General features: G+C 38.3%; 1 protein-coding gene across 5 annotated transcripts in view; it reads right to left on the reverse strand.

The window, feature by feature from the left end:
- LOC106555750 (WASH complex subunit 2A) overlaps positions 1-14,227 on the reverse strand; it is a 110,233-nt gene that overhangs the window by 12,339 nt on the left and 83,667 nt on the right. For 4 of the 5 annotated variants that reach the window (XM_087726557.1, XM_087726556.1, XM_087726555.1 and 1 more), the window contains exons 14-22: positions 13,299-13,457; positions 12,845-12,924; positions 12,339-12,431; positions 9,323-9,430; positions 7,190-7,270; positions 5,162-5,319; positions 3,177-3,309; positions 1,763-1,894; positions 774-890 (exon numbers count right to left, since the gene is read on the reverse strand). In XM_087726557.1, the coding sequence (XP_087582683.1) occupies positions 774-890; positions 1,763-1,894; positions 3,177-3,309; positions 5,162-5,319; positions 7,190-7,270; positions 9,323-9,430; positions 12,339-12,431; positions 12,845-12,924; positions 13,299-13,457 (1,061 nt within the window). The remainder of the gene's footprint in view (positions 1-773; positions 891-1,762; positions 1,895-3,176; positions 3,310-5,161; positions 5,320-7,189; positions 7,271-9,322; positions 9,431-12,338; positions 12,432-12,844; positions 12,925-13,298; positions 13,458-14,227) is intronic. The other variant, XM_087726554.1, reaches the window with a different exon arrangement.

Raw genomic sequence — 14,227 nt, forward strand, 5'->3', positions numbered from 1 at the left:
GGAGTTAAGGTGGGTGCTTATCATTCTCCTGAAAGACTGTGGCAACTCGAGCAGACATCTGTTGGAATCTTCACAGACTGCTGTGAAGCCTTGTGGGCTGTGAATGATCATAATTCACAGCCGTATAAATAAAAGAGGATTTTTGGGACTACGATTGTGATTTATGCTTTCTCAGGAAGCCTAGCCAGAACACGTGGGGACAATCTGCTTCCCTGAACTGCTGGCAGTTAAGTGTGTGCCTCCTGGAGCTTGTGCTAAAGTACCCTTAAGGGGGTACATGGACAAATAAAGGGAGGGGTTGACACTTTACCATGTGGCCGCCCAATCTGCACAGCGGAGCAGCAAACACATGAAAAGTGTTAACGCCCAATTTTTTTTTTGCTTGCGTCCAGGTAAGGCTACAAGAGTGCTCACATCACTGCAGAACTTTTAATGCAGCTGGAGATTTCAAATTAAAACTCTCCCCTCCCATGATCTGAAAGGAAGCTTTTCTGGGGGAGGCAGTGGATTGACCACAGCCAGACTCCAGCATGGGCTCCAGGAGGCATGTGCTTGACTGCCAGCAATTCGGGGAGGCAAGAAACTAGTGGGGCATCAAGTTGTTCTCAAGTCCAGTGGACGGGGTGATTTGTTCCATGCCGATCTGGTCACGCTCAGTCATTCACGCCCACCTGGTCATACAGAGTCCTATGCGTCAACCCATCTGGGCCCACTCTTTCACGACCACATGGCCATTGTAAGTCGTACCATTCCACCCTCCGCATGTTACTCACCTTCCCCATTCCAATCTGTTTATTCTTACTAGGATCCACAACTTCATTTTTCTCCTCGTCCTCAAACAAACTGAATACAGTTCTCATCTTTCTCTTGGCATCTTTCTCCAAAAAGAGCTGGAAGTTCACAGACAGAAGTTAATATTTGGGCCTGTGACAAATGGATTAAATAGCTTGATTTTATACCATAAATGATTTGGTAATCCAGAGTTAGGGAACCTCAGTCCAATAAGGCACTTTATTCTTCAGTCATGTGATGTGCAACCCTTTTTGTCACTGAACCTGTCAGGATGGTTTTTGTCAAGATTGAAATGGCTCATCCTCGAACTTTATTATGGTTGGATGCACAGTCAGCCAGATGTTCAGAATGCATTTAACATTTTTGTCCATTTATTGAGTCCTTCCCAGGACTTGGAATAAGCAGGTGTGGATGTTTGATGGTGTTATAGATATTGTCGCAGAATGTAAGCTGTTCCGAGTAAAGCTGCCTTTTGCAATTGATGGATGGTGAATGGTCAATGCTGATGGTGTTCAAGTGATGCTCTATTGTTTTGTGATTGTATCCAAGGTGCTTATTACTATTGGTACTACTTTTGCTTTCTTTTGCCACAGGTTAGAATTAGAATTTTGTCAAGGGGAATTTAAAATAAAAGAAAACTGGTGGCAGAGGGATATACCTATCAACCTATCAATGATTTTCTTATGTGCAACTATCAGAAAGGTTTAGAAAAATATACTTCATGGTTTTGAACAGGGTAAGATAAATTTGAAATAGAATTGTGTACAAATGAACATGCAACTGTTGAAATAAAACATTTGCTGAAATTTGAAACAAGTGAGATGCTGTATGATAAAGTGGGCTAAAATTGGTTATAATATGCATATGGAACAATGAGAAAATATGAAAGGACTGAAAGATATTTTTTATAAAGTGTTGAGCCATTGGTACACAGCAACACATATGTATTATATATAAAGCTTTTTCTCACTTTGTCCTTCCTTTCTTGCTCCAATACATTTCCTCCTTCTCCAACATTATAACAATGATGTGTACCAGACTCTTCCGAAGGTCCTGCCTTCTTTTCTACTAATTTCTTCTGCGGTGTTTCCAAGAAATTTTCCTGATGGTCAAAAAGTAAAAGATGAGGATTCTACCCCTTTCTCTGGAAAACTGTATTTTTTACAAGTATAAGCACCCATACTTTACAATCAGTACTTAACTGATGGATACACATATATTATCTTGCATTAAAATTAGCTCAGAACGTCATGGAATTCCAATTGGAGGGAACTGTTAATTGTCTACAGAATTTATCTTAATCTGCTTCACTAGAAAATCCAGTCCTAATAGTTGCCTTTGAACATCAAAATAGCCAATGTTTTATATTTAAAAGTTTCTATTATTATTTGTGATTTATTATGTTATTCAGATGACAAATAGGAAGCTACCTTATAATTGGGATTTAAATTTAGATGACATAATAGTGAAAATTACTGTTTTAAAAAATCCCCGTTGTATTTGTTATCCAGATACATCATTTATAATATTTTTTTTTAAAAAACAATTTATTATAGTAAGATTTTGTGGATAGAGCCAGTTTGGTCAAGTGGTTAAGGCACCATACTTGAAAGTGGGAGATCATGAGTTCAAATCCCACCTTAGCCATGAAAGCCAGCTGGGTGACTTTGGGCTAGTCACTCTCTCTCAGCCCAACCTACCTCAGAAGGTTATTGCTGTGGGGAAAGTAGGAGAGAGCTGTGTTGGCTAGCTTTGCCACTCTATTTGTAAAAATAAATAAAACAGATTTCATCGCTTCATTGTGTAAGTGATTAAAGTAGAATTCTAATCCACAAACTGTCATAATAGATTTAATAAGCTGACAAATTGCTATAAGACTCTGCTATTCTTACATATGATCCTGTGGTGGGTTGCAGGTGGTACAACCCGGTACGGGCATACCACTTCCTGCCCGGAGCACTGGGTACCGTTCCGGTATAGTGCTCCAAAGGGCCCATCCGCTTGCCTGAGCTCCTTACCTGTATTTGAACTCTTTGGGGTTTCTGTGCACCCAACGCACAGCGCCTGCGCAACGCTCTGCCGAGCAGATGGAGCGTCGTGGAGGCTCGCGGAAGCGTCACAAGAGGTAAGGACGCATTGCAACGGGATCCACAACCCACCACTGATATGATCTAATATTTCCAGATTGGGATCCCATAACTGACATTATTAAGAGGAATGATTCTTCAGAAATGTCATCTTTTCCCCCCTCTAAACCTTCATTAGATGCATCTAACTGGCTGTAACCTCATTAGATGGATACATTGTGCAACAAGTCGGTATCACGTGAATGAGAGTGCTAAGCCTTTAATGTTTACAAAGTCACAATTTGAATTACGGCTTACTTGATCAGCACACACTGTTATTGATTGGGCATCAGATGATGCTGGTTGAGGACTGGTTAAGGTTGGTTGAGAGCTGTAGTGCAAAGTACCATCTTCAAATAGAGCAGCATTTTTCTGAGGTGTTTTTTTACTGCTGAAAGAAAAAAAAAGTTTGGTCCAAGATGGATCCATTATTACCTGGTTATCTTTTACTACAATGGTATTTTAACAATGCATCTGAGATTTACTTAATTGCTACCGTGTTTTCCCGAAAATAAGACAGGGTCTTATTTTCTTTTGACCCCTGAAATAAGCACTTGGCCTTATTTTCGGGGAGGTCTTATTATTTTTGAGGTGCAGGAGGCAGTGAGCGTGGTCACCTCATGGCTGCTGCTGTGTTGCAATATTTTCAGGGAGGGCTTATTTTTGGGGGAGGGCTTATTTTAGCGCATGCGCTCAAAAGTCTGATTGGGCTTATTATCCGGGGAGGTCTTATTTTCAGGGAAACGGTAGAATTCTGTAATTATTTCTTTATAACTATTTTTACAAATATTTTATCAGTAAGGTAAAATTAAGCACTAAGCCAGTTAAATATTATATTGTCTACATTAACTAATTCTAAAATCTTTAACTAAGAATAATCCCTGGGTTTTTTTCTTCTTTTTTGTGCCTTTGTTGACTCCTAGTGATCGCCTGGACTAGTCCGTGAAACTTTCACGGATTTCAGAAGAAGTTTGTCATAACCTTCTTCCTGGAGCTGAGAGTCAGCTAGCTGGCTTTGTGCCTAAGATCGAAGTAGAATTTACAGCCTCATTTCTAGCCTGATGTATTAACCACTTTACCAAATTGGCTTTCCAATTCCTGATTACAACATGGATATAATCATGCAGTTTTACTGGTATTTCCTCACTTCTTTTTGGTATGTTTCTCTGACTTCCCATGTAGCTTCCATCCCCTGGTGGCAACTCTTCCAAGTATTAATAAGATCCAACCCTGCCATTATTTGACTAACATAAACTGAGAACAATTACTTTTTTTTAGTCACTAAAGATGTCAGTAGGAAGAAAAACTACAGTAATAGTGGTACAGTTGGTAGAGATTTAAGAATTTCATGTAGCACATGTGCTCAAGGCTACTCTATGGAAGCACAGCTATTTGTTTTACAATATTTAAAGAATTACCTTGTTCCACTCACATTGTTGCCCTATTAATGACCACAGGTAGTCCTTGATTTACAACAGTTCATTTAGCGACTATTCAAAGTTAGAATGGCACTGACAAAAGTGACTATGACCATTTTTCACACCAATTATCTATGTGTGTGTGTTTTCCAGCATAACTCTGGAACGCCTCAAGCAATTTCAACCAAACTTAGTACACAAATGACTTACTCTCTGGAAACAAATACTGTGGGGGTAGGACACCCCTAACACCCTTCAGGGTGGGTGTTCTGTTAAGATACAGCCTGTTGTGCCTAAAATGGCTTCTACTGTACTGCCATAAAATGGCTTCTACTGTATAGCGCAGTTGGAATTGTCATGGTAATGGCTTCACAATACTCCACAAGGGGACTCCCTCTGGTAAGGGGGAAAATCCAACATTAGAAATTACATTTGGTCCAGACATTTTTAACAAGGCTTTAATTATTTTTGAGGATGAATGTATGGCCAACACAACGTACTTACATACGAGAAAAGAACTACAACCTCAAACAGCTTAGTGCAAATATTGCGGACAAGCAGCCACTTCTAAATCAGGATCAGAAAAAAGCATACCAAATGATAATGGATCAGCTAGCAAAACAACAAGGTGGTATCACTTTCCTTGACGCTTCTGGGGCACAGGGAAAGTATTTGTAATTAACTGCTGCCAAAATCAGGGCTTTTCCTGTCTATTACAGGATTAGGATACTAAGTACACAGGCAACACCAGGTTATCAGCTAGTATTGAATAAAATACAGTATTAATAAATGAACATGTTGTTTTCTTGCAGCTAAATTTTTTACCTGTCTTTTGTGGCAACAACGAAATCATCTTCTCCTTCTCCTTCTTCAAAGAGGTCTCTCTTAATAGCTTGACTGGCCCCATAAGCAGACTTCACAGGTTCCTTTATTTTACTTCCTTCAGAAGTAGCTTTGATCTCTTTTTTATTATTACTATGATCCTAAAAATATACCATGTTGTCATATAATTATTCTTCAATTCATTATTCAGATACAGAGGTTCAAATCAAAGCACATCAATGAATGCACCATAACCAAGGTCCACCAAAATAGTGACATACGAACCCCGAAATAAACAAATCCCACCATATAAGACAAGTGTTTTTCTTAGGAGCATGAAATCAAAATAAGATTAAATATTAGTTTTCGCTTTAAGGCAGCCCCCCCGCCCCCCTCTGCAACCTTTTGAGCACCAGGGACCAGTTCCATAGAGAGGGTTGTTTCCATGGACCAGAGAGGGTATGGTTTCATGTGCTGCTTTCATCCTGTGGATGGGACTTCGCTTGTTCCCGCAGCCTGGTTTCACGGATTCCGTGGACCGGTGCGGTTTAATGGACCAGGGGCTGGAAAGCAGAGGTGGTATTCTGCTGGTTTGCCCCGGTTTGGGTGAACTGGTAGTGGCAGCAGTGGCTGGAGGCTCTGCTCACCCACCATCGTGGACGCTTTGCGCATTCGCAGAAGGTTCTGAGGATGCGCAGAAGCCCCGTACGAGAGAGCGCGCTCCAGTTCCAAACCAGTATGAAAGTAAGAGAAAACCATTACTGCTGGAGACCCCTGTTTTAGGGGATCACAATGAAAAGCAGGTTATGAATATGACCTATGAATATAAGTCTTTTTATCAGTCTGAAATTAGGGATCTTTCTGATAAAACATGCATAAAACCCTTCAGTGACTCATGGCCTAGTTTTTCTACATACTCCAACATCTACTTTCTAGAGTAGCCCTAGAAGACTATTCAGAAGTTTTAACTTTTCCAGAATGGAGTAGTGAAGGCAGTGATAGACATGCCTCAATATGACCATATAATAGCTCTGCTTTGTGAGCTTCCCTGGTCTCAGTGTGCTTTGGGGTGTGATTTTATAAGCATAAGGCTGAGTTACTTGAAGGATTGCCTGTCTCACGTAGTATCTGCTGGCTGATTCAATCAGGAAGATTTGTATGCCAACAGTAGCTAAACAATGGTGTTTGTTGGGACCTTGGAAGAATCTTCCCTCTGTCCCTGCCCTCTGGAATTAGGTTCTTGAGTTCTGTGTGACTTCTTCCTTGCTGGTATTTAGGAGGGCCTTGACTTCGCATCCAGATTTTTTGATTATTTTGGATCCGTTTCTTGTTGCCCAGTTTTTGCCATCTTTTGTTACTTATTTTACTGCCGGGGTTGCTTTATGTACTGCCCAGAATTTCCTGTAGTCATGTGATGCACAAATTTAGGGATTTCAGGGATTTTTTTGTCTTTCGCTGTGAGTTGCATTGTGTTTGGGGGGGGGGGTGCACGAAGGGAGGCTCAGCCAATTTCATTGTACACGTGTTGTACTCTGACAATAAAGGTTTGAATTGAATTGAATTGAAAACAAGTTCAACCTCCCTGATTCAAAATTCCAACTGAACTCATGATCTACATACTGAAGAAAAAGCAACAGAAGATATTTAATAGTTGTTCCATGTTTTTTTTTTAATCATGTTTATTTCTGGATCCTACTCCTTATATCTGCGGCCATCAAAACTTCAGAGGGCAGAGTAGACACTGCATATGTCCTGTATATAGACTTGAAGTAGAACAAATGAAACCACCATCCTATGTAAACAATTTGTAAGCAATGAAGGCTCTATAGCAGTGTTTCTCAACCTTGGCAACTTGAAGATGTCCGGACTTCAACTCCCAGAATTCCCCAGCCAGCATTCGCTGTCTGGGGAATTCTGGAAGTTGAAGTCCAGACATCTTCAAGTTGCCAAGGTTGAGAAACACTGCTCTATAGTAAACAAATTTGGCTTCATGTTGCAGATCCACATTTTAATAACCTCTGAACATGGTACCTCTTCATCACTGCTGAGAAATAAGTTGGATGATCTCTCCTGAGAAGATTTTGACATTTTTGGCATAGATCCAAAGAGGTCCTGGAGAAAAAAAAAACCAAGAAGAATTTAATTTACTGCAAGCAACGAAAAACGAATCTCTACCAGTCTCCATATTTTCACAGTAGGGAAAAAAAATGGGAATTTAAAACAAACTTTGTGTGTTTAGGACAAACTATTTCCATACTGTCTGCCCTGCAATCCTAGATTGGCAATGGGCAATTTCTGTCGAATCTATAAGCAGATACGTTTGATGTTGATGGTAAATTTTGCATTTTTGTGATGAGAAATAATACATGTTTCATATTAAATTGGCTTTGTTTTTAAAAGTTATCAGTTTTTTTGGTAATTCTGTTAATTATATTAGCATATTTATAATTATAAACCATCTTTATATTTAATTCATACATAGCAATGATCTATATCTAATTTCTACCTTTTATCTCTACCCACTCATAAAGTTTATTCCATGTTAATTAATATTCTGTGTCTTCTTTGTCCTTTATTTTTAATGTCAATCTGTCCATCTCTAAGCTAAGATAAAAAGAAATCTAGTTCAAATTATTCTGTTACACTGTTAGCGTTATTAGTATATGTGTTAATGTTTCCTTTTCTTCTTTCTTTGCTTTTTTTGTAAATGATATGAATGGAAAATGTTTATGAATAAAAAGAAAAAAATAATAAAAAAAGTTTTCAGCATCAGCTCAATAGTCAAGAAGCATATTTTTACATTGTTCCTGACTATGCTGAAGTGAATAGTAGGATTGCTGCTTCTTTGTGGCTGCCGATACAATGAACTGATGACTTCTCATGTAGTAGGACAGGAAAATAGGAGTGTCACATTCCGAGCTTTCAGCACCATGAAATAGCAAGCAACAATTTGTTCGAAGCGTTTTATCTTGGAAAGCTCGGGAACCCGGCGTGGAGTGACAAACAAAGTCAACGAGGGAGCCGAGGTGGCGCTGTGGTTAGGGTGCAGTACTGCAGGCCACTTCAGCTGACTGTTATCTGCAGTTCAGCGGTTCTAATCTCACCGGCTCAAGGTTGACTCAGCCTTCCATCCTTCCGAGGGGGTAAAATGAGGACCCAGACTGTGGGGGTGATATGCTGACTCTGTAAACCGCTTAGAGAGGGCTGAAAGCCCTATGAAGCGGTATATAAGTCTAACTGCTATTGCTATTGCTATTGCTGCTGCTCTCTTGCGGACTTAAAACCCCTGCACGCACCTGCCCCACCTATGTGGCTTCTGGCTGCTGCGAAAGGCTGAGAATCTTTGTCTGTGCCTATGTTGTCATTCAGTTGCCAGCCTGCTCTCCACCCTCCAGCTGATCGGCGTTTTGCTTCCCAACTGATCAGGTCTGCTGCCCAGCTGTTTGATGATGCGCCAGCTTGTCAGGGGAGCAACATCGCAGCCTCCAACTGGTGCTCCGGGCCCCAGCTGATTGTTGGTGGATTCTTCCAACCTTCCAGCTGACCATCATCGTCACTGTGAGTTCTAGTCCAGGTTATGCCCCTGCAAGCGCCCCCTCCCCCCCCCAAATGGCAACCTTGAGATGGCCTGCTGGAGGCTTGCTGTTTCAGGGGTTAACAGGGGGATTACGGCTGAGCAAGCAACCCAATACAAGGATTGGGGAGAAAGAAAGGAAGCTATGGCTCAGAATAAAAATAAAACCCTGAGTAAAACAGTACTACAGAGGAAGATGGTTTTAAAGAGAGAAAAACATCTGAAATTGAAATTACGATGTATATTAAGAGTATTTTTGGAAAGCTTTGTTTTGGGGGTGTGAAATGAAACTGTTGCACACATGAGTTTGTATTTTGAATTTCACATCTCCTTCCTCTTAATCTATCCTCTAGTGGTCTTGACAAATTTGTTATATTTTAACATTAACAATTCATTGCTTGTGAAATAAAATTTAAGATCGCAGATTTACATTAGATCTGGTTTTTTTAGGGGGGGGGTCTTAGGCAAATTGACTTGTGAAAGCACCTATTAAGTTTCAAACACAGATGAATAAAAATATAATGTTCTCAGTTTTACAGTCATCCTAGCACCTTTTATACTGTAAAATGTTGTTTTCAACTGTCACATACCTCTTCTTCCTCATCTTCAAACAAAGACAATGCAGTTTTTGCCATCACTTTAGTAGATGATGAAGTTGAGTTCTTCACCCCTATAGGCTGATGTGAAGAAAACAAGTCCTGTTGCAAAAGAAAGCCACAAGTAGCATTTTTAAAGATATGCATTTACCCATTTGGAACATTTTAAGCAGCCAACTGAATGGTAGAAGAAAATGGCAAATGGAAGAAAGGCTAGGACTTTGAGTCAATTTCTGTTCTTGTAGAAATATAAATATAAATAATATAATATAATATAATATAATAAATATAATATAATATAATATAATATAATATAATATAATATAATATAATATAATATAATATAATATAATATAATATAATATAATATAATATAATATAATAAATATAATATAATATAATATAATATAATATAATAAAATAAATATAATATAATATAATATAATATAATATAATATAATATAATATAATATAATATAATATAATATAATATAATATAATTAGTATAGTACAGTATAGTATAGTATAATATAATATAGTATGATATAGTATAATATAGTATAATATAATATATTACTAAATATGCAATAGCATCCTTGTGCTGTCAAACACTTTAGTAAAGATACTGAGCCCAAGAATTGATTCCCTATCTAGCAGATGAAATAATGTTAAAAGAAAACACTCCTGAAACACACTTCCACAATCCCTGTTGGTCAGGTGCTCTTCTCTGAACTCTGGCAGATATAGGTAACAGGAAGGCCAGTTCCTCCACTTGAGAACCTGCTAATCAAGTTACATGTCAAAGAGATTTGAGTTGTGAGTCTCTAGTTTGCAGCAGATATTTGATTGTGCTAGATAGAACACAACATGTGTCCTTTTAGCCTCACACCAGTAGAGACTCTTTTCTCACTGTTTATAATGAAATGTTCACCTACATTTTTCAATTTAACAGAATTACAGAATAATGGAGTTGGAAGGAGATCTTCTAATTTGTTGTGGCCCACCAGCTGCCAGCAGAGCTGGCGGCAGACTCGGACGATGAGGAGGTTGGGGTGGAACCTGGGCCAGTTCTGGACTCTGGGGAAGGCTCTGATGGATGCTCTGTGTCGGATGCAGAGATAGAGCCAGGGCTGTCCGACATTTCCCAGCCACCAGAGAGGCAGCTGCCTTTGAGGGCTGATATGAGTGAAAAGGAAGAAAAACTGGGGTCTATCCAAATGCACGTATGCACAGAGCAGTTAGGAGAGGAGAACAATGGATGACAAGGAGTCGACTGGGAAGCAAGGCACATGTGGACGTGAATGTCCCCTCCCTGGCTGGGGAATAAATAGAAGGAAAGAGAGTTATTGTCATAGGAGGCAACAGTTTGTATTTCTGAAGATTTTGCTCATTGTGTTTTGTGCCACAAAGACTGCTTGGCAGAACTTAATTTGCAGCCTTTTGGCTGGGAGCTCACGACCTTGCAAATATCGTAAGGAACTGATAAGGTCTGTTACTGCAGATAACTCCTTGAAAGACTATTGCCTGGACTTTTCAGTGAGTGAATGCAATTAACTCACAAGAGGTAAATAAAGATGTTTTTTTTGTGGCAAGGAGTCTGTTTCTTGCTTCTGCTAAGGCTGGGTCAGAACATAATCCAACCCCCTGCTCAAGCAGGAGACTCTATATCATTCCAGATAAGTGGCTGCCCAGTCTCTTCTGATGAAGCACCTGCAACTTCTGAAGGCAAGCTGTTCCATTGCTTAATTATTTTCACTGTTAGGAAATTTCTACTTAGTTCTAGATTATTTCTCTCCTTCATTATTTCCCATCCATTGTTTCTTGTCTTGCCTTCTGGTGCTTTGGAAAATAAGTTGACCCCCTCTTCTTTGTGGCTCAAATATTGCAATACTGCTGTCATGTCACCCCTAGTCCTTCTTTTCACTAGACTAGACAAACCTCCTAATCATCTTGGTTGTGCTTTTCTGCACTCTTTCCAAAGTCTTTGCATCTTTTTTTACAATATGGTGCCCAAAACTGGATGCCGTATTCTAAGTATGGTCTTACTAAGGCTTTATAAAATGGTTTAATACCTCATGTATTATCCCTGTTAATACAACCTAGGATTGCATTGGCTTTTTTGGCTGCTGTTGCACACTGCTGGCTCATATTAAATGATTGTCCACTAAGATTCCAAGATCCATCTCCCAGTTACTGCTATTGAGCCAGGTTTCACCTAATCTGTTTCTGTACATTTGATATTTCTTGCCTATGTGTAGAATCTTACTTTTCTCTATATTGAATTTCATTTTATTACATAGGGCCCGGTGTTCAAGTCCGTGAGATCCATCTGGATCTTGAGCCTATCTTCTGGGGTGTTGGATATTCCTGCCAGTCTAATGTTGTTTGTAAATTTGATGAGTTCCCCTTCTATTCCCTCATCTAAATCATTGAAGAAGTTGTTGAAGAGTATTCGGCCTAAAATTGAACCTTGGGGTAAACCACTGCTTCCCTTCTTTCCATGTAGATATAGTTCCATTGGGGACCATACATGGAATAAGTCGACTACACTGAGTTGCACGTTGAGTGCAATGTAGATATATCATTTCTAGAAATCTTAGTAATAGCAATAGCACTTAGACTTATATAACGCTTTACAGTGTTTTACAGCCCTCTCTAAGCAGTTTACAGAGTCAGCATATTGCCCTCCAACACTTCTGGGTCCCCATTTTACCCAGCTCGGAAGGATGTAAGGCTGAGTCAACCTTGAGCCTGGTGAGATTTGAACTACCAAATTGCAGTCAGCCAACAGTCAGCAGAAGTAGCCTGCAGTACTGCACTCTAACCATTGCGCCACTGTGGCTCAGTAATCTGAGTTCCGTGGCCAGTAATCATAACAATTCATTATACTTGTGGCCTTCAAGGATCATGATAACATTGCAAAGGAGAAACACTCATTCCCAGCTACAGTATTTCAATAAGGAGGTGGTACGTACAATATTTAACTGTAATTAAATGATTAAGAACTTACTTCAGAATCCTCTTCATCAGAGAATAGGCTTTTCTGACTCGTGAAAGGTGTTGGAGTTAAATTTTTAAACCTCTCAGCAGAAGAATGTTGACTCTTAAAAACACACAATACACATATTAATAAACCTGAAAGGTGTCAAATGTAAGTAGTCCATTTTTGAAATTACTTCCAATAATTGATTTGTGAGAACTTAGAGATTTTGGTGCGCAATATTCAGTTCTGGCTTTGCATTACTGCAATACATTTGATCTCTAATAAACTATACCTTTCTCAACAAATGGCATCAAGGATCATTTTTATTTAGAGGTTTAAACTTGTGGCGGGTCTGACACTATCTGCTTTTTACTAACTGCAAAATATTTGGTGGATTTGGAAGCATGGGGGGCGGGGGGGTTTAAAGTGACTCACAACTAAGTTCACTGGATGTTGAAACTGAAGCAAGTCACATTATAAACTAATCCTCAATGTAGCACTTTAAAAAAAAACAGTTTGAAAAGAAAAATTACATTTTTTGCAATGTTGGCACTGTCAGGCTTCTCCCTGAATAGATCCCCATCATCATCAAATAAATCCACAGAAGGTTTGGCTATATAAAAATAAGACACAAAGAGTTCACTTTAGGATCAGACTTATCAGCAACAGGGGAAGTCAATTAACAAAATAGTAATACTGGTAAAACACTTCATACATATGTATATAAAAATAATTAAGGAGGGATCTCACACCTAATTAAAATACTTTATTGTGTACTATATTTTACTGAATACTTCCACACATCATTAAAGATATACATTAAATGTAATATGCAATAAAGTTTTATTAATGTGACAGGAAACTACAGAAAAATAGCTTATATTTCACTATCAAGGGCACCGTCACAAATTAAGATAAAGATATTTTAAGCTCTTTTAATTATGATAAAAGAGAAGGAATTAACATGTTTTAGTTTTAGAAACTTACCTATAACGCAACTACTCTTACTGGGTTCAAAATTCTCATCTTCCTCAAACAGACCAGGAGCTTCATATGGCTTAGAAGACTTATCTGTGATTGATTCTGTCAACTTTTTATTTTCTTTTTCCAGTGGAACTGAAGAAGGACTAAATACATCCTGCATACCTATGAACAGGGTTTAAAAATAGTCATGTGATACCTAGAGCTGGAGTTCTATAAATTGTTTCGCTTAAAAACATTTTCAAACTCATTGGAACAATCACACTTAAGAATTTGTCTTATAAATCATTTGGCATAAAATTCACTGTTCAACTTCCAAATATACCAATATGTCACTCTATAAATGAACAGTACCATTTCAACTAGAAGTCATCTTATTTTTAACAATATTTCTAGTAAGAGGTTTCTAAAGCAAAGCAGTTCTGCCAGAAGTAGCAATGATAAAAATTTTAAATGTATATTCAGATCTTTAGCACTGTTAAATCAAGATTATTTTAATCTCTCTGTTGGCCAGCAGGAAGTATTTTGAGTGACAGAACATGATTTTAAATCCAAAACAGGTATGCAAGATATTTATCTATTCCTAGTTTAATATTAACCATTATAGAATACTTAACGAGAAGGAAGTGAAAGTAACAGAAACTTGGTAAAAAAAATGACCATATAATGCTGGTTTTTACTTTATTTTAGAAAACTCTAAAACTGAGTGAATTCAAATATGTATCCCAGACTCGAAAATCAAATATTTAAAATATTGAGTAACAATAAATTTCGCAACAAGAAAAGTAATAGGAAGAAACACATTTCCCTTAAAAAGAAGGTAATAAAAGAGGAAACGTTAACAAATAATAAAAGTTAACAATTCCAATGAGGAAAAATAGAGGACAAAAAAAAGCCAGCACAGCCTCTTTCAAAAAATAAAGTCAGTTTTTTGA

The sequence above is a fragment of the Thamnophis sirtalis genome, unplaced genomic scaffold (assembly GCF_051295495.1).
Source record: "Thamnophis sirtalis isolate CommonGarterSnake01/CBP01778 unplaced genomic scaffold, rThaSir2_p1.2 scaffold_12, whole genome shotgun sequence".
NCBI lineage: Eukaryota > Metazoa > Chordata > Lepidosauria > Squamata > Natricidae > Thamnophis > Thamnophis sirtalis.